At 37.1% G+C, this 22,530-nt stretch overlaps 1 protein-coding gene across 25 annotated transcripts in view; it reads right to left on the bottom strand.

Annotated features, from left to right (window-relative positions):
- The window catches only part of Pfk (ATP-dependent 6-phosphofructokinase), a 65,256-nt gene that overhangs the window by 15,491 nt on the left and 27,235 nt on the right, over positions 1–22,530 (bottom strand). For 13 of the 25 annotated variants that reach the window (XM_067102328.1, XM_067102323.1, XM_067102319.1 and 10 more), the window contains 4 exons: positions 21,524–21,713; positions 21,120–21,330; positions 10,645–10,753; positions 279–374 (listed from right to left, as the gene is read on the bottom strand). In XM_067102328.1, coding sequence (XP_066958429.1) covers positions 279–374; positions 10,645–10,753; positions 21,120–21,330; positions 21,524–21,713 — 606 coding nt within the window. Of the gene's footprint in view, positions 1–278; positions 375–10,644; positions 10,754–17,979; positions 18,089–21,119; positions 21,331–21,523; positions 21,714–22,530 lie in introns of all 25 variants that reach the window. The other 12 variants (XM_067102327.1, XM_067102330.1, XM_067102314.1 and 9 more) reach the window with 1 other exon arrangement.

Genomic DNA, 22,530 nt, shown 5'->3' with positions numbered 1-22,530 from the left:
AGGGACACTGCTGCCCTAACTCAAGTCTCCTTCTAGTTCTGTTTATTATCCTAATCAGATGAAAGGCAAGTCCAATTTATCATATAAGGATCCTGATAAATTTGAGCTAAAGTTAAAGTTAACATTTGATAAGCTGGACAATAACCTGGAGGGTAGCTAACCAGAATAAAATAAAATCAGAAGGTAAAAGCAGGATAAAGAGAGAGATTACCACAGGGTTATACTTGAGGAGAAGCATAAATATGTCAACATGTATCTTAATATGTACAAAATTTTACCTTCTTGACACCCTCAGCCGAAATGGGATTGCCTTCAATGTCAATAGCACCTTCTGCTACAATGATGATGTTCAAACGCTGACCCATGGATCTTTCCTACAGAAATAAAAATTAAGAATTAACAGGACTGAAATGAAGTAAAATTCACAAAAAAACACTGCAGAACTCTAAATACAAATGAAGTGTTCAAAAACTGTTCATCAGGAGTAACTAAAGCCTAGAACAATAACTGTATAGCTTACTAAATATAAAAAATCAACAAATGAAGTTGACAACATTCCATTTAGATATGTTTATGCAATAGCCCACTGCAAACGAACCTTTATACTATAATATACATTACTGAATTTGAAAACTGTTTAATGTATAAAAAGCAGTAATAACAAACTCGTTTCATCACACTCCCATTAATCATATACAGGTCCATATTTGTTTCCCAGAAATTCCCACGATCACCTCTTTTCTTTTAGATAAAAGAATGAAGTCTCATAGATATGTATTAAATAAAACCTCACTTTTTGTGATCCTGTAGCACCGTTAACAGCTCTTTCTTTAATATTCAGTATCTATTTCAATTAGCTTCACAGGGAGTCACTTTTCCAGCACTTGCAACCATCCACGTTTTCTCATTTACATTTAATTATTCCAGCCCTTTTCACTTTAGTGCTTTTCTGTGAGTGATAAAATGGTACTGTAAATTTGCTGGAATTGCCTGTTGCTTGCCAGCCTCACAAATGACAACTATGTAATTGCAATACAGTATTGGTTTTCTGAATGTGTACACCTTTCCAGTGTTCCTTCTTTAAGCTTATGATTTTAGCATCTTGTGCATAGTTCGTACCTTAATATAATTTAAATGTTTTTAATGAATGTCCATTTTATATCGTGTGATGCTAACAAGTTGTTACCTCATTTGAGCTTTGAATGTGAAAATTTCACTTTCAATAGATGGGACTAAATACATGAAACTTTTAAGCAATAGCCCAATAAGTATTCAGGCTGTTAACCTTATGTAGATGGTAAATAATCCCCTCAAGAATATAATTACAGTACTACTGCACAACAAAAGTTAAGAATATAAACCCTAGAAGCATGGGTGATCGGCATACAAAGATGTTAATCAGCATTGCTACGTTTAAAAAAAACCAGCATGCAACAACAAAACAATTCCAAGCATGAGAACACCATGAATTACATTAAGTCTTGGAATAACTAACAGGCATGCTCTAGTAAGTCTACTCTGTCCAAAATGAAGCCTATGAAAAAATTAGAGAATATTTTACCCTAGAAACCTAGAAGTTTTTGCAATCGTTCTTTTCAACATGACCTCTAATTAAAATAAATTGGTAAAACAGGAGCTATTACTACCAATTAGAGAAAGCACAAACTTAAATTCAGACTACCCTTTATACCCAACGCCCAAGCTTGGGCCTTTCAATAAGATATATATAAGGGTAAAAATATACAAATGTATAAGTAATACCTAAATAATCATTAAATTAAGTAGGTAAAACAGCTTTACCATCATCTTACAATCAACTAGCATTCATATGCAATACAGTATTATTTTCACAGTAAGTTAGCACTAAGAGCCAAACCTAGTAATTCAAGATAAAAGTCTAATTACTCTTTACAGATATAATTTCAAACTTGAGTATTTAACATTTACTCATGTAAATAGGTTCTAACTTATGCAATAAACTAATAAAATCAAGGTTATGAAATCCGTTCATGAAGCCATATGGCAAAAACTATAACTTCCCATTTTCTTGGGATAAATAATGGAATGTAACCATGATGAGTCAAAATCTCAAATATTGCATGTGAATATTATACCCTGGTTACATGCCATTAAATTCTGAACAGAGTAAGTAACCTTTCTAAAATTACTTTTAACATGATATTTTTATGATAAAATAAAGTTTTGTACATACTTACCCGGCAGATATATACTTAGCTATAGTCTCCGACGTTCCCGACAGAATTTCAAATCTCGCGGCACAAGCAACCGATAGGTCAGGTGATCTACCTTTCCCGCCGCTGGGTGGCGGGAATAGGAACCATTCCCGTTTTCTAATCAGATTTTCTCTTCCACCTGTCTCCTCATACTTAGCTGATTGTCACCCTTGGAGGAGGGCAAGAGATAGCAAAAAACTAAAAAACGGGAAAGAACATATGTTGTAGGATAAACAAAAAAACCATGGTTCTTACCTGATTGGGCAGAAGACTTCATGGATACTGTCTGTGAGTCTGCTTGCCTCAAGAGCTTCAGCGAGGAAGTGACCTATGACTGACAGCCCTTCTGGATCGTGCCAATGGGAATGACCCACTTACATGGCAGAGCCTATTATGGATCGTGTCAATGGGGCTGACCCACTTACATGACAGAGCCTACACCTGAATCATATCAATGGGGCTATCCTCTTACATGACAGAGTTAGGTGTCAAAAAAATTAACAAGGAGCATAACAACTAATCCCGACCACCTGACCAATCCTAACCTTGTTAGTGATAAGAATTGAAAGGGGGGTTACTCCAACGCCCACTTCCAACCAACCATAAAAACACATCACCACGTATTAAAAAACAATCGAAATAGCTAACTATATAGGATTAGGTTCAACTCCCTGTCCCAGCACCGAATCCGAAGATAAATGCAGCCTAGAGAGAAGCACTTATCATACGTAACTCTGACATCCCTCAAATAGTGAGATCAAGGTTGAATTACATCTCCAGTAAGTCGCCTCTATAAGAGACTGGAGAGACAATGTCTTGTGAAAAGCCAAGGATGTCGCAATGGCTCTCACTTCGTGTGCTTTTACTCTAAGGAGCTTGAGGTGCTCATCCTCACAAGACATATGCGCTTCCTTGATGACGTCCTTAATAAAAAAAGATAGCGCATTTTTTGAGATCGTTCTAGAAGGATCCCTGACAGAGCACCAAAGACTTTCAACTGATCCTCCCAGTAGATTCTTCCTTTCCAGATAGAATTTAAGGCTCCTGACAGGGCATAGAGTCCTCTCCAACTCCTGCCCTGCCACTGACGAGAGACCTTTTAACTCAAAGGTTCTTGGCCATGGTTTAGAAGGATTTTCATTCTTCGCCAAGAAGAATGGTTTGAAGGAGCATATCGCCGAATCTTCCTTAAAACCAACTCTACCATCTAAGGCTTGTAGTTCACTTATTCTCTTAGCTGAGGCGAGGGCAAAGAGAAACAGTGACTTCCTGGTGAGATCCCTGAAGGAAGCTTGTTGAGGAGGTTCTAATTTCTTTTGACATTAGGAATTTTAAGACTACGTCTAAATTCCAACTGGGAGGCTTCGAAGTCATGGATTTCGACGTTTCAAAAGACCTTATGAGGTCGTGAAGGTCTTTATTTTCAGAGATATTCAGATCTCTGTGTCTGAATACTGAGGATAACATACTCCTGTAACCTTTAATTGTAGGTACAGCGAGGTTGCATTGTTCCCTCAGGTAGAGAAGGAAATCAGCAATGTTTGTCACAGAGGTACTGGAAGAGGATATCTTAAAGGTCCTGCACCATCTTCTAAAGACCTCCCACTTCGACTGGTAGACGCGTAAGGTTGAGGATCTCCTGGCTCTGGCAATAGCCTTCGCAGCTTTGTGCGAAAAACCTTTCGCTCTGACCAGACCTTCGATAGTCTGAAGGCAGTTAGATTGAGAGCGGGGAGATTCTTGTGGAATCTGTTGAAGTGGGGCTGTTTGAGAAGATCGTTCCCGTGTGGAAGCGATCTGGGAAAATCTACTATCCATTCCAGTACCTCTGTGAACCAATCTTGAGCTGGCCAAAACGGAGCTATCAGGGTCAGTTTCGCGCCATCCGACGACGCAAACTTCCTTACCTCTTCTCCCAAGATCTTGAATGGGGGAAAAGCATACCCGTCTAACCCAGTCCATTCTAGGAGAAGACCGTCTATTGCAACTGCTCTCGGGTCCGAGACCGGAGAGCAGTAGTTTTCCAGCCTTGCATTCCAGTGGGTTGCAAAGAGGTCGATATTCGGCCTTCCCCACAGGCTCCACAGCTTTCCGCAGACTTCTGAATGGAGAGTCCACTCCGTGGGTAGGACTTGATCTTTTCTGCTGAGGAGATTGGCCCTCACATTCCTTTCCCCCTGCACAAACCTGGTGAGGAGTCTGATCTTCCTCTCCTCCGCCCATAACAGCAACATCCTTGCTGCAATGTACAGGGAGAAGGAATGTGTTCCTCCCTGTTTCCTTATATAAGCCAGGGCAGTAGTGTTGTCGAGTTCACTTGAACCACCTGTCCTGTGACTAGAAGTTCGAACTGGATGAGCGCTAGATGCACGCGGACAGTTCTTTCTTGTTGATGTGCCAGTTTACCTGGTCTCCTTTCCAGGTGCCTGACACTTCTCTCGATCCGAGTGTTGCTCCCCATCCCGACTCCGAGGCGTCTGAGAACAACACTAGGTGAGGGCTCGGTAACCAAAGAGACAGTCCTTTGTTTAATTTTTGAGGGTCTAACCACCAACAGAGATCCTCCTTTACACTGTCCGAAATCAGGAAAGAAGCTGCTAAATCCTGAGACTTCTGGTCCCAACTCTCCTTTAGGAAGAACTGAAGGGGTCTTAGGTGAAGTCTTCCCAAGGGGACGAACTGTTCCAGCGAGGAAATGGTCCCCAGCAGACTCATCCATTCCCTCGCGGAACAATGTTCTTTCCTTAGGAAGACTGTCAGCTTCCCTATGCAGCGATCTCTTCTCTCCCGGGATGGAAAAGCTAGAAAATCCCGAGAATCCATCAGAATCCCCAGGTAAACAATGCTCTGCTGCGGAACAACCTGGGATTTCTCTAGATTTACTAAGAGTCCAAGGGACTGGGTCAGTTTTAGGGTGATCGACAAGTACTCCAGACAACTTTCCTTCGACACTGGCTCGAATGAGCCAATCGTCGAGATACATCGAGATCCTCACTCCCTCTAAATGTAACCAGCGTGCCACATTCCTTAAAATGCCCGTGAACACTTGGGGGGCCGTCGAAAGTCTGAAGCACAGGGCCTGAACTGATAAACTTTTCCTGAATCACGAACCTCAGGAATTTTCTTGACGAGGGATGAATGGGAATGTGGAAGTAAGCGTCCTGAAGGTCCAGGGAGACCATCCAATCCCCTGGATGAAGAGCAGAAAGAACCGAAGAGGTAGTTTCCATGTTGAACTTTGTCTTGATAACGAAGAAGTTCAGGGCGCTTACATCCAGAACCGGCCTCCACCCCCCCGAGGATTTCGGCACCAGAAAAAGCCGATTGTAAAACCCTGGGGAATGGAGCTCTTGAACCGGTTCTATGGCTTCCTTTTCCAGCATTTGATCTACTGCTAGTAGAAGAGCCTGGTTCTTGACGGGATCCCTGTAACTGGCAGATAACTCCCTGGGAGTTGATGTTAAGGGAGGACTTTCCCTGAAGGGGATGAGATAACCTCTTCTTAGAATAGAGAGGGACCAGTCGTCCGCCCCTCTCTGTGCCCAGACTTCGGCGAACTTCAACAGTCTGGCACCCACAGTCGTCTGGAGTACTCGTTCTTCACTTAGTCCTTTTAATCGGGCGAGAGGAAGACCTTCCTCTTCTCTCAGGTCTTCTACTTCTAAAGGAGGCTCTTGACGAAGGTCCCCCTCGGAAGGGCTCCTGAAAGGGAGCCTTCTCCTTCTTGGCGAAAGGAACAGCAGGTCTCATTCTCTTTGATGACTGGGCCAAAAGATCCTGGGTGGCCTTCTCCGACAATGAACGAGAAATCTCCTTGACCGTATCTTGAGGAAAAAGGTGGGGCGAAAGAGGAGCAAACAGAAGAGAGGACCTCTGGAGAGGAGATACGGATTTGGTGAGGAAAGAGCTGAAGATCGATCTCTTCTTGAGGATACCAGCTCCGAATAAGGCAGCGACTTCCGCAGAACCATCCCTCACCGCTTTGTCCAAGCAGGACAACACGCTCACAAAATCATCCATACAAAGGAATTCAGGGTCTCGAGTCCTCCTGGCCAAAGCCCCAAGAGACCAGTCCATAAAATTGAACACCTCCACAACTCTAAAAAGGCCCTTGAGGAGATGGTCCAGTTCGCACATTCCCCAAGTCGCCTTCGCTGAAGCAAGAGAAAGCCTCCTGGAGGAGTCTACCAGATTTGAAAAATCTCGTCCGCTGATGAGGAGACCCAACCCCATAGGCTCCTTGGTCTCGTACCAAATTCCAGACTTTCCCAAAAGCCTAGAAGGAGGAAAAGAGAAAACCGTCTTGCCTGCTTCCTTCTTAGACTGCATCTACTCTCTGATTCCTTTAAAGGCTTTCCTCATAGAGATCGTAGGGCGCATCTTGACAAAAGAGGAGGGTCTTGCTGACTTGGTACTGTCCCATAAAGATCCCGGAGAAGGAGGGGCAGCATGGCAAAGAGAATCTCCAAACTCCTGAATCAGCACAGAAGCCAGTCTTTTATACAGTAATCCGAAACTCCAGCGTCTTTAGGAGATTCCTCCTCAGAGACTTCTTCCAAAGGAGCAGGCGGGGAGGAAGGCTTAAAAGAAGAGGAGCGCCTATCAGGAGAAGCGAGCCTGGACGGAGAAGCACTCCTGTCCAACGAAGAGCGCCTGCCAGGAGAATGGCGCCTGATAGGAGAGAGGCTCTTGTCCACTGAAGAGAGCCTGCCAGGAGAGGGGGCCCTAATGCTAGAACGCCTGGAAGGAGAGCGGTGTTTGCTGGAAGGAGGGAGTTTATCCCGCGAGAGAAGCTTGGAAGAAGAAGAGCGTCTGTCCAAAGGAGAGGTTCTGCAAGGCGAAGAGCGCCTAGAAGGAGAGGCGCTTCCCTCCGATGATGAGCGCCTGGTAGACGCGCGCCTGCTGGGAGTAGAGCGCCTGCTCGGCGAATAGCGTCTTCGAGAAGAAGAAAGCTTGCTGCTAGAAGGAGGCTTGACAGGAGAAGAGCGACGACTCGAAGAAGGGCACTTCCTGGAACTCTTGATGGGAAGAAAGTCATCCTTCCTACGAGACGAGGTATCCTTGGAGAGAGAACCTACAAGCGCTGATAACTGCTCCTGGAGGCCGACCAAAATTTGCTTCGTCGACTCCTTAACTCCTGCTGGAGAGGAGGAGGGGGATCTCCGAGCTCTCTTCCTGACAATAGGCGAATCCTCCGGGAAGCGCTCAGGGCTCGAGTCCAAAACTTCTACTCTAGGAGCCTTCCAGGATCTCTTCAAAGGGCGTGACTCTTCAGCCGAACTCCAACCGCGCCTCGGAGAAGATGAGTCAGACGAAGAAAAGCACTTCTTCAGGATGCCTTTTCTATGGCGATCCAAGGCAGCCTGGGACGCAACGACAGGATCTGCCGAAGGGACGCCTGATCGTTGGGGATGCTCTACATCCTCCTTGCGGCTTTCGACATTCCTCCTCCCCTGGTCCTGGGAGTTTGGAAGAGGTCTAGGCCTAGGAGCAATGCGGAGCCGATCAGACGCCCCCTCCACTGCACTGGGGACACTGCACATATCACTATCACTCCTACCTTCCTTCATCGCACGCAGTTGCGATTTCATCCTAAGGATTTCCGCCTTCATCGCAGCCATTTCAGAAGATGAATCCACAGGTTGGTGAAGGGAGAAGGGCTGAAACCAAAGGATTAGGAGAGCCTACGGTGTTAATCTCTAAATCGTGCTCAGCAGAGTGAGACCTACTCGAGCTTCTAGAGGAAGCCTTTCTAACTCTATCCTTTTCAAGCTTCTTCAAATAAGAAGTCAAAACCTTCCATTCCTGACCAGACAACTTCTCACACTCCTTGCACCTATTGTCCGAAGAACAATCATTCCCCCTACACCTCATGCATACAGTGTGAGGGTCTACCGAAGCTTTCGGCAACCTCACCTTACACTCTTGCCTAACACACACACGAAACACAGGTGTAACAGTTATATCAGACATCTTAACAGAACAAACCAAGAGCAAATCCAAAAAACAGTCCACAATAGCGTATGCCAAGCCAAAAATCCAATACGTCACCAAAATCAGTCCGAAAGATCCTCAGCAAGCGAGAAAACGAAAATCAAAGCAGGAGGAACCAACAACAGATGTTGCCGGAACCAGCGACAGAGAAAATCTGATTAGAAAACGGGAATGGTTCCTATTCCCGCCACCCAGCGGCGGAAAAGGTAGATCACCTGACCTATCGGTTGTGTGTGCCGTGAGATTTGAAATTCTGTCGGGAACGTCGGAGACTATAGCTAAGTATATATCTGACGGGTAAGTTGCATGTACAAAAAGAATATTTACGGTAAAAGACAAATAAATAGACGATCAAGGAGCCAGGCACACAGACAATATTAAGAAACTAGAAAATAAGAAACAATAAAATAAGTAAATGAATGAAATAAAATAAATTACAAGAATGACACTCCAACTTCAGATATACAATAATTTAGGGTTGGCATGAACAACAGACAGATTCACAATTGGAAGCAAATAACAGATGATGACTGACAGGTGAAGGGAAAAGAAATATGAATGGGTGAATCCACAGCAAAATTAATATCAGGAATGGCTTCCAACAAATTCAATTCATTCTTGATGGGAAACCATCTTCATATTAAATCTGTTGATTGAATGTTTGTTATGGAAATCCAAGAAACCTGGGAGAACAACACCTTGCGCCCAAAAAAGGCTGTTGGGCTTCTCGTTCATTTTGAAAACTTAATGAAATTAGAAAACTTAAAAGAAAACACAATTAAGGAAGAAAACTCCACACCATGATTTTAAATGACATACAAAACCAATACCATAATTTTCTGATTAGGCAATATCAGAGTTGCTGGGCACGTATTTTTGTCTATGATAATTTTTGAGGTAAACCTAAAGCTGGGGAGTATGAGATTTAACTAAAACAAAACTTTTTGTAATGAATGATGAAAATTTTCCTATCTCATTCCTTAGGACTCAAGACAAGGCTTTCATTAAAGGTAGTATTCTCTTTTTAAAATCTGAAGACTACACTTTTGACATACAACGCATTAAGCTGAAAAAAAAAAAAAAAAAACAGTTGCAATTTATGAATACACAGTCTACTGATTGTAGAATTTCTTGCCTGATAACAGGTGACAGTGCAAAAACTGAAAAATTTTGAAACTAATTACATACACAAATTACAGTGATAATAAAAAACACCTTTCCTGCCAATATCAAGTGCAATCCCTGTCTAGAACAAAAACTGAGAATTACAAATGAAAAAAATCTTGTTAACTTTTAACTATATGCTCGGAGCATTATTGCAATTATGAGTACATGGTGTTAACTTTTAATTATGAGCTTGAAGCATTATTGCAATTATGAGTACCAATGACAGCATGCCTTCTGTGGTACACTGTAGATGGAACTGAAGATTTTGGAACGTTCCCTTGGCCACAGCTGCATTTCTTGCAGCCTCAAACTCTTTTAACAATTTTTAGTCTCGTCCTGCTAAGTAGTCTGTCATCTTTTAACTTCAATTTGCTCCATTTTTAGTACTCATTAGCTACTTAATAATAATAATAATCATCATCATCATCCCATAGTGTTTACCACTTCCTATTTTCTATTTCAATTAAAAATATCATAGAAAAAAATAAATTAAAACAAACATCTCTCTCTTTGACTTGTATCTTTTCTCTCATAAAATAATAAAGATAAAAAAACCAAATTTAGCTCAACAGGTTAAATAAATTACTTTTAAACTAGAAAATAAATTTCAAATAATTAGGATGCTAATTATCTTCATAACATTAACCCTTCAATATTTCAATAAGGTTTTCTCAATAAAATAATATTAACATGAAGGATTAATATGGTATACTTAAATAATATAAATTTACCATATAGAGTATACTACAATAAAATATGCTTTTTTAAGACTAGTTAACTGTAGTTTTCTAATCATTTTATTAATAGATATTTAAATTCATAATAATAATAATCATAATAACAACTGATATCAGAAGGAAAATCAAGCAAGTTCTCAAAAGCTCTCTCTTGTATATATATTTCTAAGCTATATATTTACATCTACACCACTGTGGATTTCTTTGCCATTTTGGTGACTCATGCTATTATTAGATTTTTATGAACAATAATAATCATCATAATGATAATAATAACTGATCTTGACAAAATATATAATTTTATAACATATTCCTTAAGCAATACCACAAGATTGAAAAAATTCTATTAGCACTGAATTTTCCAGAAATCTGGCTAAAGTAGAATTTCAAACACCCTTTCTCTTATTTTTGTGGAAAGAGATAACTTTTATATTATCATCATCAGAAAATTATGGTGAAAAAAAAAAAAGACAGGGTATGAAAGCACACTCAAACACCTCCAAGTACATTACCGATTCCAGCTTCTGACAGAGCAGCTCCTCCCAGTTGTGTGCAGGAGGAAACTCCGGTATAAACATATAATCAGCTTCACAGCCAATGGCTGCAGAGAGGCTGAGGTAACTAGATACCAAAAACAAGAGAAAGAAAAGTAGTGACAAAAAGGGTAATATAGGCCCTATTAAAAAAGTTGTCTGACACATCAGAGTCTACGAAAAATGTACAAAAAATGAAGAAATAAATAAATACATAGATAAAAAATAAATACACTAGGAATAAAAAAATCTAGGAGGTTATATTATACTGCAGTTTCCTAAAAATATTAGTCCAGTAAACTACCTAATATGTACTATAGAAGAAATAATAATAAAAAATACCAAGTAGTAAGTCAAAAGTCTGCAAATATCAAACACAGCTAGCTGGGTAAATTCCAGTCAATGCTGTAATCCAGAAATTCTCATGGTAGCTTTGGGAGGATGTAAGAGGGAAAATTTACATGAGCATTCAGAAAAAACAGGTTTCATAAGGAGAAAATTGTATCAGTTTTACAATACACTACAAATAATTCTGATAAAAATCTCCCCTGTTGTGGCATGTACAAAATCTGGTTCATTAAAATATTATTATTATTATTATTATTATTATTATTATTATTATTATTATTATTATTATTATTATTATTATTATTATTATTATATTACTGGAGATTTATTCAGTGGTAATAAATGAAGAATTATAAAATTCAAATAGCCTTTGAAACTTCTTTGCCAATTTCAAATTAACAAGAAGTTGACAGGATATTGTGCTGGCTTCTGAAAGCTCTGCATTTAATAACCTTTAAATTTATTGCTACAATGACTTGACAGTGGAATTATCCTCTAAGACAGGGGTTTTCAACCTTTTTCTCCCCACGTACCATTTTGGGTACTTTTAATGTCAATAATGTAGCCCCATCACTTTGTATAAAGTAGAAAACAAAACAAACGCAGAAAAACATTCCATTGTGTATATTTGCAAGGACTGTACTGAAGGGAAGTAAGTACACAACTCTCCTGACATAACCAACAATATTGTAAACACAAAGAATTCCATAAAAATAAAGAAAATTGTTGATAATTATTTAGCTGTGGCTATGCAGTCAGTGGGCGGCCAGGCCCCTAACCCTAACACCCGTGGGGAGAGCGTACCCCCTAACTGACCCTTGGCGTACCCCCTGGGGTACGCGTACCCCAGGTTGAAAACCCCTGCTCTAAGATTTTCCTTCCTGATGTGATTAGGAGATTCTAGCCATTATTTCTCTCATCATCTTAATTTTTATTATTATATTATTATTATTATTACAAGGCTCGGCCACCCTACTGAGTCTGAGCACTTGATTTTAATAGGGTCAGCTCTTATGTCATTATTTGCAAAATTCTAATTCTAATTCAATAAATTGCAGTTAATTCCTTTATAATAAAAGATCTACCTCCAAGCATCTAAACTTCAAGATTATGCCACAAAAAGTAAATGCACTGTTATTTCATAATAGCCATAGCATTAATGCATAATAATTTTAAAAAACAGGACTTGAATTTTTAGCATGGATGATAAGGGAAAATAAAAACAGTTCACAGGGAGGTCTCATTATACTTTCAGTACAAAGGAATTATACTCCTCTCCTATCAAATAAATTTTTGGCAGTTGTGACGGCAGATTCATAATCAATCAACCAAGCAATCATCAAAATAAGGAAATGCAAGTAAATAGTTCAGCACAACTGGAAGTTTGGAAGTTCTAACAGTAAAATATGATACCTGGCTAAAATACATTCGACTTACTTAGATCACCAAACTGATGTACCAATCAGAAAGGTGCTGATTTTGCATACAGTAAATCATTTTTTGTAAAGTTCGGAATATTTTACCGATTTTAAAAGGATGGCTTGTAACATACAAGACCAATCCTGTTCTGACAAATGCAGTAAACAAAGAGATCCTTCTTTATGCAGGTATTTTAAGTGTATTATTATAACAATAGAAAAGCTTAAGAATTTTTGTATTGTTATATCGATACACTTTAAAAAGCCTATGCAAAAAGGGTCTCTTTGCCTCCTAAAACCATTCATATATATATATATATATATATATATATATATATATATATATATATATATATATATATATATATATATATATATATATATATATATATATATATATATATATATATATATATATATATATATATATATATATATATATATATATATATATATATATAATATATATATATACATATATATATATATATATATATATATATATTATAAATGTATATATATATATATATAATATATATATATATATATATATATATATATATATATATATATATATATATATATATATATATATATATATATATATATATATATATATATATATATATATATATATATATATATATATATATATATATATATATATATATATATATATATATATATATATATATATATATATATATATATATATATATATATATATATATATATATATATATATATATATATATATATGTATGTATATATATATATATAATATATAATATGTATGTATATATATATATATATATATATATATATATATATATATATATATATATATATATATATATTCTTATGCTGTGGTTTTCATAATGCAGTCATCTCCCCATGTGTATGTGTGAGTTGTTGTATGCTGTATAATTTTGTATTCTGATGCGCATATGCCGTAACAGAGTTAATGTAAAGTTGCAGTGATTAAATGCTGTATGGGTCGAGAGAGGACATATGCGTGGGCGGAGAGAGACAGGCAGCCGTTGTTCATTGTATAGTCGCGATTTGTTTTGTCAGTTTTCGAACTGCTGAAGTGACGCATTCCATTGGGACTCGATCAAAACACTGTTGGGTGGAACATTCCATTGGACTCGATCAAAACACTGTTGGGTGGAAAGTTCCATTACGTAAGCTGCCTAACACCATTCAGGAATTTTCCATGAGACGATATTTTTCATTCTTATTTTAATAACTAGAGATTCTCTTGTTCTGAAACTATATAATGATAAATATTATTGTTAGCTGTGATTCCACTCTCTGTCTAATTATCGCTTTTAAAGAGTTTTTAAAATATAGATCTCAACTAAAAAACCCATTCATGCACTCGTAGGGCCATGCTCTGCCCTGCGTCTAAGACGCCCTTACGAAGGGGATCATTCTGAGACCTATAGCCGTGTTGAGAAGAGAGAAGCGGTACTCTCTCTCTTGCTCTCCCTCTCTCTCTCTCTCTCTCTCGCTCGCTCGCTCTCGGGACTTCGTATGTCCTGTTGTAACGTAATTGATATTTTGGTAGACGATGGTCACTCATAACCTTTAACTGTTTAATTCCTTAGTAAATGTGTCTGAGTTATCTGAACAGTGTATTTTATTAAGTGCGTGTAACGGCGCCTGATTAAAGACACGAAGCATTTGGTACCAAGGTATTGTAACATAATTATTGGTCTTTAGTGCACTAAAAATAATATTTACAGTGATTATATATAAAAATACTTTTTTCCCTTTTTTAATATTTTTTTTTTATGTTATATGTTTTATGCTTTGTCTTTTGAAAATTATATATATTCTTGGTGTGTTTGCTATTGCCTTAATTTTTGCTTTACATTTCTTGATATTTAATTTTTACAGAGTATATTTCTGTCTTTTGTATCCACATTTTTATATGATTGATTTATTTGCCTTATTTTGTTTAACACTTGGGAATTAAAATTTTGTTACTTAACAATTTAAATTTGACTTGAATAATTTTTTGATTAATTAATAAATTAATTTCTGATTTAATTTTGACTGATGATTAATTCAGATTTTATCCAATTTTGTTTTGTTTCCAAGCAATAATAATTTCCCTAAGACTGTTAATATCATGTATAATCTTTGAATTTAAAAATAAATTTTTGTATTTAAAATTACTATCTCAGAGTTTCATTTGTTGACCCACCAGTAATTTTGATTTGAATTAGAGATAGAGTGACAAGTGAGATGTTTTCCTTCAAGTAATTGAAGTGAGCTCGAACCAGGGAAATGAAATAAATAGAAATACTTGAACTTTTATAACACTACTGGAGTGATGCCCTTAGATTTTACCTCACACCTGTTTAACGAACTTAATCTGCTTTCTTTCATGATTGATAAGTTTTAAAAGGGATCACTGTTGCCTTTAGAGAAATCAGTCGTTTTGTATGTGTGATGAGGGTTCAGGTGTCTGGCTGTTGTGAGGTAACTATGATTGTCGAATAAATGGTAAGTTTGGTAATCAAATATCAAGCATTTAGATACCAGGTTTGATTTGAAGAGCAGACACTGGACACTTCGTCACAATATATATGTATATACGTGTATGTATATGTATAATATATATATATATATATATATATATATATATATATATATATATATATATATATATATATATATATATATATATATATATATATATATATATATATATATATATATATATATAATGTATATGTATATATATATAATGTATGACTTTTTATCAAATCACCGTGATTCGTATACAGTCAGTAAGCTACAAACGTCCTTTAACATCCAATTCACTCTACCTCGGAAATAATATATTTTCATATATGTTACCGAAGGGGAATTTTTTAGCTGATAATAAGTTCGTCGTCCCATGGGCTCGAACCAGCGACGGACAAGAACTCAGGACTACAGTGGACCCTTAACCCACATGGCTAGCAAGTGAGGTATAAGTGGATATCGGCTCCCATATACAAATCTCCCGTCGAACTCAGGTGTTTGTATTTAGAGACGATATCCACCAACCTCTGTCATGTTAACTGTGTAGTGCATTTGTCGCACGCAACCATATATGACTTTTTATCACATCACCGTGATTCATATACAATCAGTAAGCTACATACGTCCTTTAATATCCAATTTGCTCTACCTCGGAAATAATATATTTTCATATATGTTACCGAAGGGGAATTTTTTAGCTGATAATAAGTTCGTCGTCCCGTGGGCTCGAACCAGCGACGGACAAGAACTCAGGACTACAGTGGACGCTTAACCCACACAGCTAGCAAGTGAGGTATAAGTGGATATCGGCTCCCATATACAAATCTCCCGTCGAACTCAGGTGTTTGTATTTAGAGACGATATCCACCCACCTCTGCCATGTTAACCGTGCAGTGCGTTTGTCGCACGCAGCCATATTACAACTTTTTATCACATCACTGTGATTCATATACAATCAGTAAGCTACAAACGTCCTTTAATATCCAATTCACTCTACCTCGGAAATAATATATTTTCATATATGTTACCGAAGGGGAATTTTTTAGCTGATAATAAGTTCGTCGTCCCATGGGCTCGAACCAGCGACAGACAAGAACCCAGGACTACAGTGGACGCTTAACCCACACGGCTAGCAAGTGAGGTATAAGTGGATATCGGCTCCTATATACAAATCTCCCGTCGAACTCAGGTGTTTGTATTTAGAGACGATATCCACCCACCTCTGCCATGTTAACCGTGTAGTGCATTTGTCGCACGCAGCCATATTATGACTTTTTATCACATCACTGTGATTCATATACAATCAGTAAGCTACATACGTCCTTTAATATCCAATTCGCTCTACCTCGGAAATAATATATTTTCATATATGTTACCGAAGGGGAATTTTTTAGCTGATAATAAGTTCGTCGTCCCGTGGGCTCGAACCAGCGACGGACAAGAACTCAGGACTACAGTGGACGCTTAACCCACACAGCTAGCAAGTGAGGTATAAGTGGATATCGGCTCCCATATACAAATCTCCCGTCGAACTCAGGTGTTTGTATTTAGAGACGATATCCACCCACCTCTGCCATGTTAACCGTGTAGTGCGTTTGTCCGACGCAGCCATATTACGACTTTTTATCACATCACTGTGATTCATATACAATCAGTAAGCTACAAACGTCCTTTAATATCCAATTCACTCTACCTCGGAAATAATATATTTTCATATATGTTACTGAAGGGGACTTTTTTAGCTGATAATAAGTTCGTCGTCCCGTGGGCTTGAACCAGCGACGGACAAGAACTCAGGACTACAGTGGACGCTTAACCCACACGGCTAGCAAGTGAGGTATAAGTGGATATCGGCTCCCATATACAAATCTCCCGTCGAACTCAGGTGTTTGTATTTAGAGACGATATCCACCCACCTCTGCCATGTTAACCGTGTAGTGCATTTGTCGCACGCAGCCATATTATGACTTTTTATCACATCACCGTGATTCATATACAATCAGTAAGCTACAAACGTCCTTTAATATCCAATTCGCTCTACCTCGGAAATAATATATTTTCATATATGTTACCGAAGGGGAATTTTTTAGCTGATAATAAGTTCGTTGTCCCGTGGGCTCGAGCCAGCGACAGACAAAAACTCAGGACTACAGTGGACGCTTAACCCATATGGCTAGCAAGTGAGGTATAAGTGGATATCAGCTCCCATATACATATGTATATATATATGTTCTACGGAGCTTGTCTAGCTACGAAAATCGGTAATTTTCAGAGCTGAAAACTGCCGATTTCTGCTTATTGGCACCAATAATTGGGTACTGGCACTGATATACATGAGACCTCTGGATACTCAGGTCTTACACAATAACCCCCACTTTTCATGATTGTGTCATCCTGTTAACAGATTTATAAATTAACATTTAACAATACATTTGCCAGTTCTTCTAAAATGAAGAGAAAAAAACATATAAGTGCCAGACTCCATGAATACCATGAGTGCCTCCTAATGTAATTGCACAAATAAGAAACTGAGGAAATGCAATTTCTCAAAAGTGGTTTAGAGTTAACCATTATGCAAAACTCTCCATAATAAATTGCCTAACTTCCCAATGCTAACAAGAAAACCTGTCATTCTAAATTTCTCTGGCAGTAATTTCAGCTGTGTGGAGTTAGGTTATTGATCTACATTAATAATCATTCCCTATAGTAAATCCTATTAATAGGTGGTTTAAGACAAAAACTATTGCCAATCAAGTACAACATTTCTATACCAATACTTAAAACACTAATCTACATTGTCTACCTACTTTCTACGATTATTAAATGATGACTAGCTCCAATTTAATTCAAAGTAATGAAAATGCATAGAAAAGACAAAGCCATGCTGACAGCTCATGAGTAAATCTACAGCAGTAGATGAGAGAAGCAGAAAGAGATCTGAAATGAAAATCAGTTGAGTGCTGCAAGCTACCAAAAATAACAAAATATAAAGGAATGAATGCCATCTTGCCTGCTGCAGTTTACTGCAGAGCTTCTCCCCCCAATTCTCAGGTGGGGGATTTTCAGGAATGAAAATATAGTCTGCCTCTGATGTCAAACCTGCCACTAGGGCCAAATACCTGAAAATTGAATGGTTGAATAAGAGAATAAATACTGTTAGTTTATGTTCATGGTACAGCAACAGTTGTCTTCCTTTGAGATTATTAAAAGGTAATGAGAAAATTTTCTGTTTAAATAATCATGGTATACATAAAGACAATAATATATACGATACCAAAGCTTGGCAATAAATTATCCTACACTTTCATGACATTAAATTACAAGAAATACAAGTTTTAAAATTAGGGCTACATTTATATGAATGGATGCACTCATAAAATGTTATGTGAGTATAAGGATAAATTTTGAAAGTGACATGCATGAGCAAATGTTGAAAACTGAAAAGATTAAAAGGATATAGGATTTCAATAAATAAAACTTCATTATTACATAATCTGAGACAAGATACACTAGCACTAACATCAGCCATCAGCTTGTTGGCTGTATGAAGAAGAAAGACAAAAAAAACCACATCGCCCACATTTCCAAAGTTTGTTTTTTAAGTCCCTTTCCAAATTAGCACAGTAACTCGTATTAACTTACTGTTCTTGTTTTCTTTGTTGATTTTTTTCTATTATACATTACATAGGTTTCTATGTTTTTAATTCTGCCTGGCAACTGAATCTTGGCTTGGCAATTCCCTTTCATAAAATGTAGGGTGCTTTAAACAAATATTTGAACCCTAGTACTAATTTTCCCAGTCTTCAGTGTCATGTTTCTAATTATGGGTTCAGAACTTTTATCTACCATTGCAACATTGCATATGCACAGAATATGGCTGCTTACTGCAAAGTACAACCTATCCATAGATGATTTGTGAATGTGACAGTATAATTTTATTTCCAAGTTTGAAGCAAATATTATAAAGTTCGTGTACTTGGAGCCAAAGTTTGTGAGTTTATCGACATCTTTGACTAATGTGCTTTAGAGGTAGAATATCTCAAATGACCCTTAAACGCCGACTGGACGTATCGTAAGTCGACTAAACTTGTCTGTCGGGTGACGAGCGGACGTACCGTACGTCGACTACAAAAAATTTCAACCTTCGGTCAACTTTGACTTGACCAAAATGGTAAAAAAACGCAATTGTAAGCTAAAACTCTTACATTCTAGTAATATTCAATCATTTGCCTTCATTTTGCAACAAATTGGAAGTCTCTAGCATAATATTTTGATTTATGGTGAATTTTTGAAAAAAACTTTTTCCTTACGTCCACGCGGTAACTTGGCCGAACATCTCAGAAATTCTTTCGTCACTTTGTCGTAATGTTTGCATCGTTTTATATTAGTCGTTACATAAAGTTTTATATATGAAAATGTGTGCAATTTCATGTAGAATACAACAAAAAATAACTCATGGTTGTAGTTTTATCAGTTTTGAAATATTTTCATATAAATCATGATAAATAGAAAAAAATTTGACATTCGGTCAACTTTAACTAGACTGAAATGGTCGAAAACTGCAATTGTAAGCTAAAACACTTACAGTCTAGTAATATTCAATCAATTACCTTCATTTTGCAACAAACGGGAAGTCTCTAGCACAATATTTCGATTTATGGTGAATTTTTTAAAAAAACTTTTTTTTACATCTGCGCGTAACGAATTCATGCATCATTTTGTGATGTTATTTTCTCTGTGTTGCTTTGATCGTTTTACAATTTGTTATGTGCCAAAATCATCGCAATTTAGTGTACAATACAAAGAAAAAAAATAACTCATTAGCTTTAACCGTTTTGCTCACAGCGCGATTTGTATACAATTATATATGAATTTTTTTTCGTGCTGTCATATATTTCAATATTTATATATGATAATGATATTTTTTTTCATTTCTGATGGTTGCATACTAAACTTCAGGCAATGTCAAAAAAAAAAGCCAAAAATGAACTCTTAATCTTAAAAACTAAGCGTGCTGTGATTTTTTGAAAAAATTTTTTTCGGCTTCGGCACTAACTCCTGAACGCCGCCGGCATACGGCAGACACTTTCGTAAATAGAGGCTCGGCGTTTAAGGGTTAATATATTGCCAGTACAACTAATGAAAAAATGGCTACACTCTTGTGCCAGCCATGAATTTATAAACCTATAAAAATATCTGAAATTACTGCAAACACATCCCAGGAAGAAACCCAATGACTATCACAAGGTTTCAATTATTCCCTCCTAAGGAGAACTATCAAAATACAGCTAAAACACAACCATTACAAATTTAGAGTAAAAATGTAGTTTTAATTTTCCAACACAGCACATGTACTCCAATATATGTCCTTACAGTGGTTTATACTAACTGGGTACTGAGTTTATCTGAATTTATCTTTGTGACCTTTCTTTATCATAGGTAAAACAGTTCAACTTATATAGCAAGTCACTTCAGGAATTAAATAATGAATGATTACATTAAAGAGGACCTCATTTACCATCTTAAACTCAAAACTTGAGTTAACAGAAAGCAAAACCTTATAGCTTTACTTCAAGAATTTAAAAAGATCTACATAATCAGAACTGTTGTGATTAATTCACTAAAGGGATCAAAGACTGAATCACTTTTAGTACCCAAAACATATGAAATTAAAGCAATGCATGACTGTAATTGGGATATCTATGTCACATTTTTATGGACAAAGATTAGAGCTAAAGGCTCTAGGTATCCAGATTTCTGTTTCAAGTTGCAATAAACTACCCAGCAGTTAAAAGTATGTATCAAGACACCTTACAAAGAAAACCCTTTACCTATTACCCTGACTTTAAACCTTCAGGATTGATAAGGGATTAAAAATGAATTACACTGAAAACTGTTCATAACTGTACATAAAAAAAATATCATTTTTCCCTTTGTTACATTTTTCACTTTAACTTTGCTGCCCTACCTCTACTCAGATTCAAACCTTCAGTTAAGTGCTATTGATATAATGACTAGACTCAAAACAGTTACTGAACACTGCCTTACAATTTGCATAAACAAATTTATGTTTTATGTATCAGATGCATAACTTTTGGGAATGTATCAGAAGCCACCAAATAAACTGTTGATGATAAATCCAAAACTTACCCACAATGTCTGCCCATAACTTCTAAGATAAAACAGCGCTGATGAGAATAGGCAGTAGATGTAATTGCGTCAACAGCTTCAATAATTCTATGGAGGGCAGAATCTGTACCAATTGTCATGTCAGTACCACAAAAATCATTGTCAATGGAACCAACCATACCAACAATGTTTATGGAATTGTATTTCTGTCTTTCTTCTTCAGTAATCTCACCTGAAAATAAAGTCAAAATGACTTAAACAATACAGGTAGTAATAGTCTCATTATTAGAAAGTCCAACATTTCTTCTGTCATTTTATCAAATAAATTCAACGATGAGCACACCCTTAAAGTCCAACACTGAACACTAAAATCTAGCTTTGATTACAACACAAATGTCATTGCTAAAAGAATAATATTTACATACCCTTCTTGATAAGGAGAGCTAAAAGAGCTGTCCAATCTTGCCTGAAGAGATTAGCACCTGTGAGGGAGCCATCACCACCAATCACTACAAGATTGGTGATACCATGTTTAATCAGATTCCTGGCAGCCTTCATACGACCTTCCCGATCACGGAAGTCTTTGCACCTGGCAGAACCGATAACTGTACCACCCTGAAATATTCATTTATAATTGAGTAAAATTTACACTTGCCTCAAATTTCAATACAGCATTAGAGAATTACCTATATAATCACAGACATGCAAGTAATCTAGCACACCAAAAGTGACTTTCATGGATGAATTCTGCAACTTTTTCATTTTCATTTTATTATGCATTACACAAGTGAATTATTGCTACTACATTCTCAAAGGACTAAATCACATAACCTCTATACTTCTTTGCTCTCCACATTCAATTAGTCTTAACATTTGCAAAATCACTCTCTTCTCATATCACTAGCAACAAATAACTAGTGAAGCAGTTACACGATAACGAATGGTTTGCTGATTTATTTAATGCTTTAATTATAACAGAAAGAGGTTGTCTAATGATAACTGTTTTAAAATGTTGAACAGTAGACTACCTAGAACACTTCATACACCACATTTTCTGTCACAGACACCACATTTTCTGTCACAGAAACCAACAATCAGATACTGAAACCTAGGTATCAAATCAGCAATTTCTTAATTTTCCCACAGTTAATTATAAAAATGTTGCGAGTTGCTTCATTTTGCTGATATAGAACAAATTTATGTGTCTTCTCTTGGCAAAACAAATACAGGCAGTCCCTGGTTATCGGTGGCCTTGGTTATCAGCGATCCGGTTTTACGGTGCTTGTCTAGCGATGACAATAACTGGATTTTCAGCAACGATAACTGGATTTTTGGCACTGATATCCACCTAACAGAGGTGCCAATCCCCGCTTATCGGTGCCGATATCAGCTTATTGGCGCCAGTAAGCGCCGATATTCACCAATTTTCAGT

The sequence above is a fragment of the Macrobrachium rosenbergii genome, chromosome 59, assembly GCF_040412425.1.
Source record: "Macrobrachium rosenbergii isolate ZJJX-2024 chromosome 59, ASM4041242v1, whole genome shotgun sequence".
Lineage (NCBI taxonomy): Eukaryota > Metazoa > Arthropoda > Malacostraca > Decapoda > Palaemonidae > Macrobrachium > Macrobrachium rosenbergii.
The sequence above is the reverse complement of the archived record's forward strand: the minus strand, read 5'-3'. Positions and strand labels throughout refer to the sequence as shown.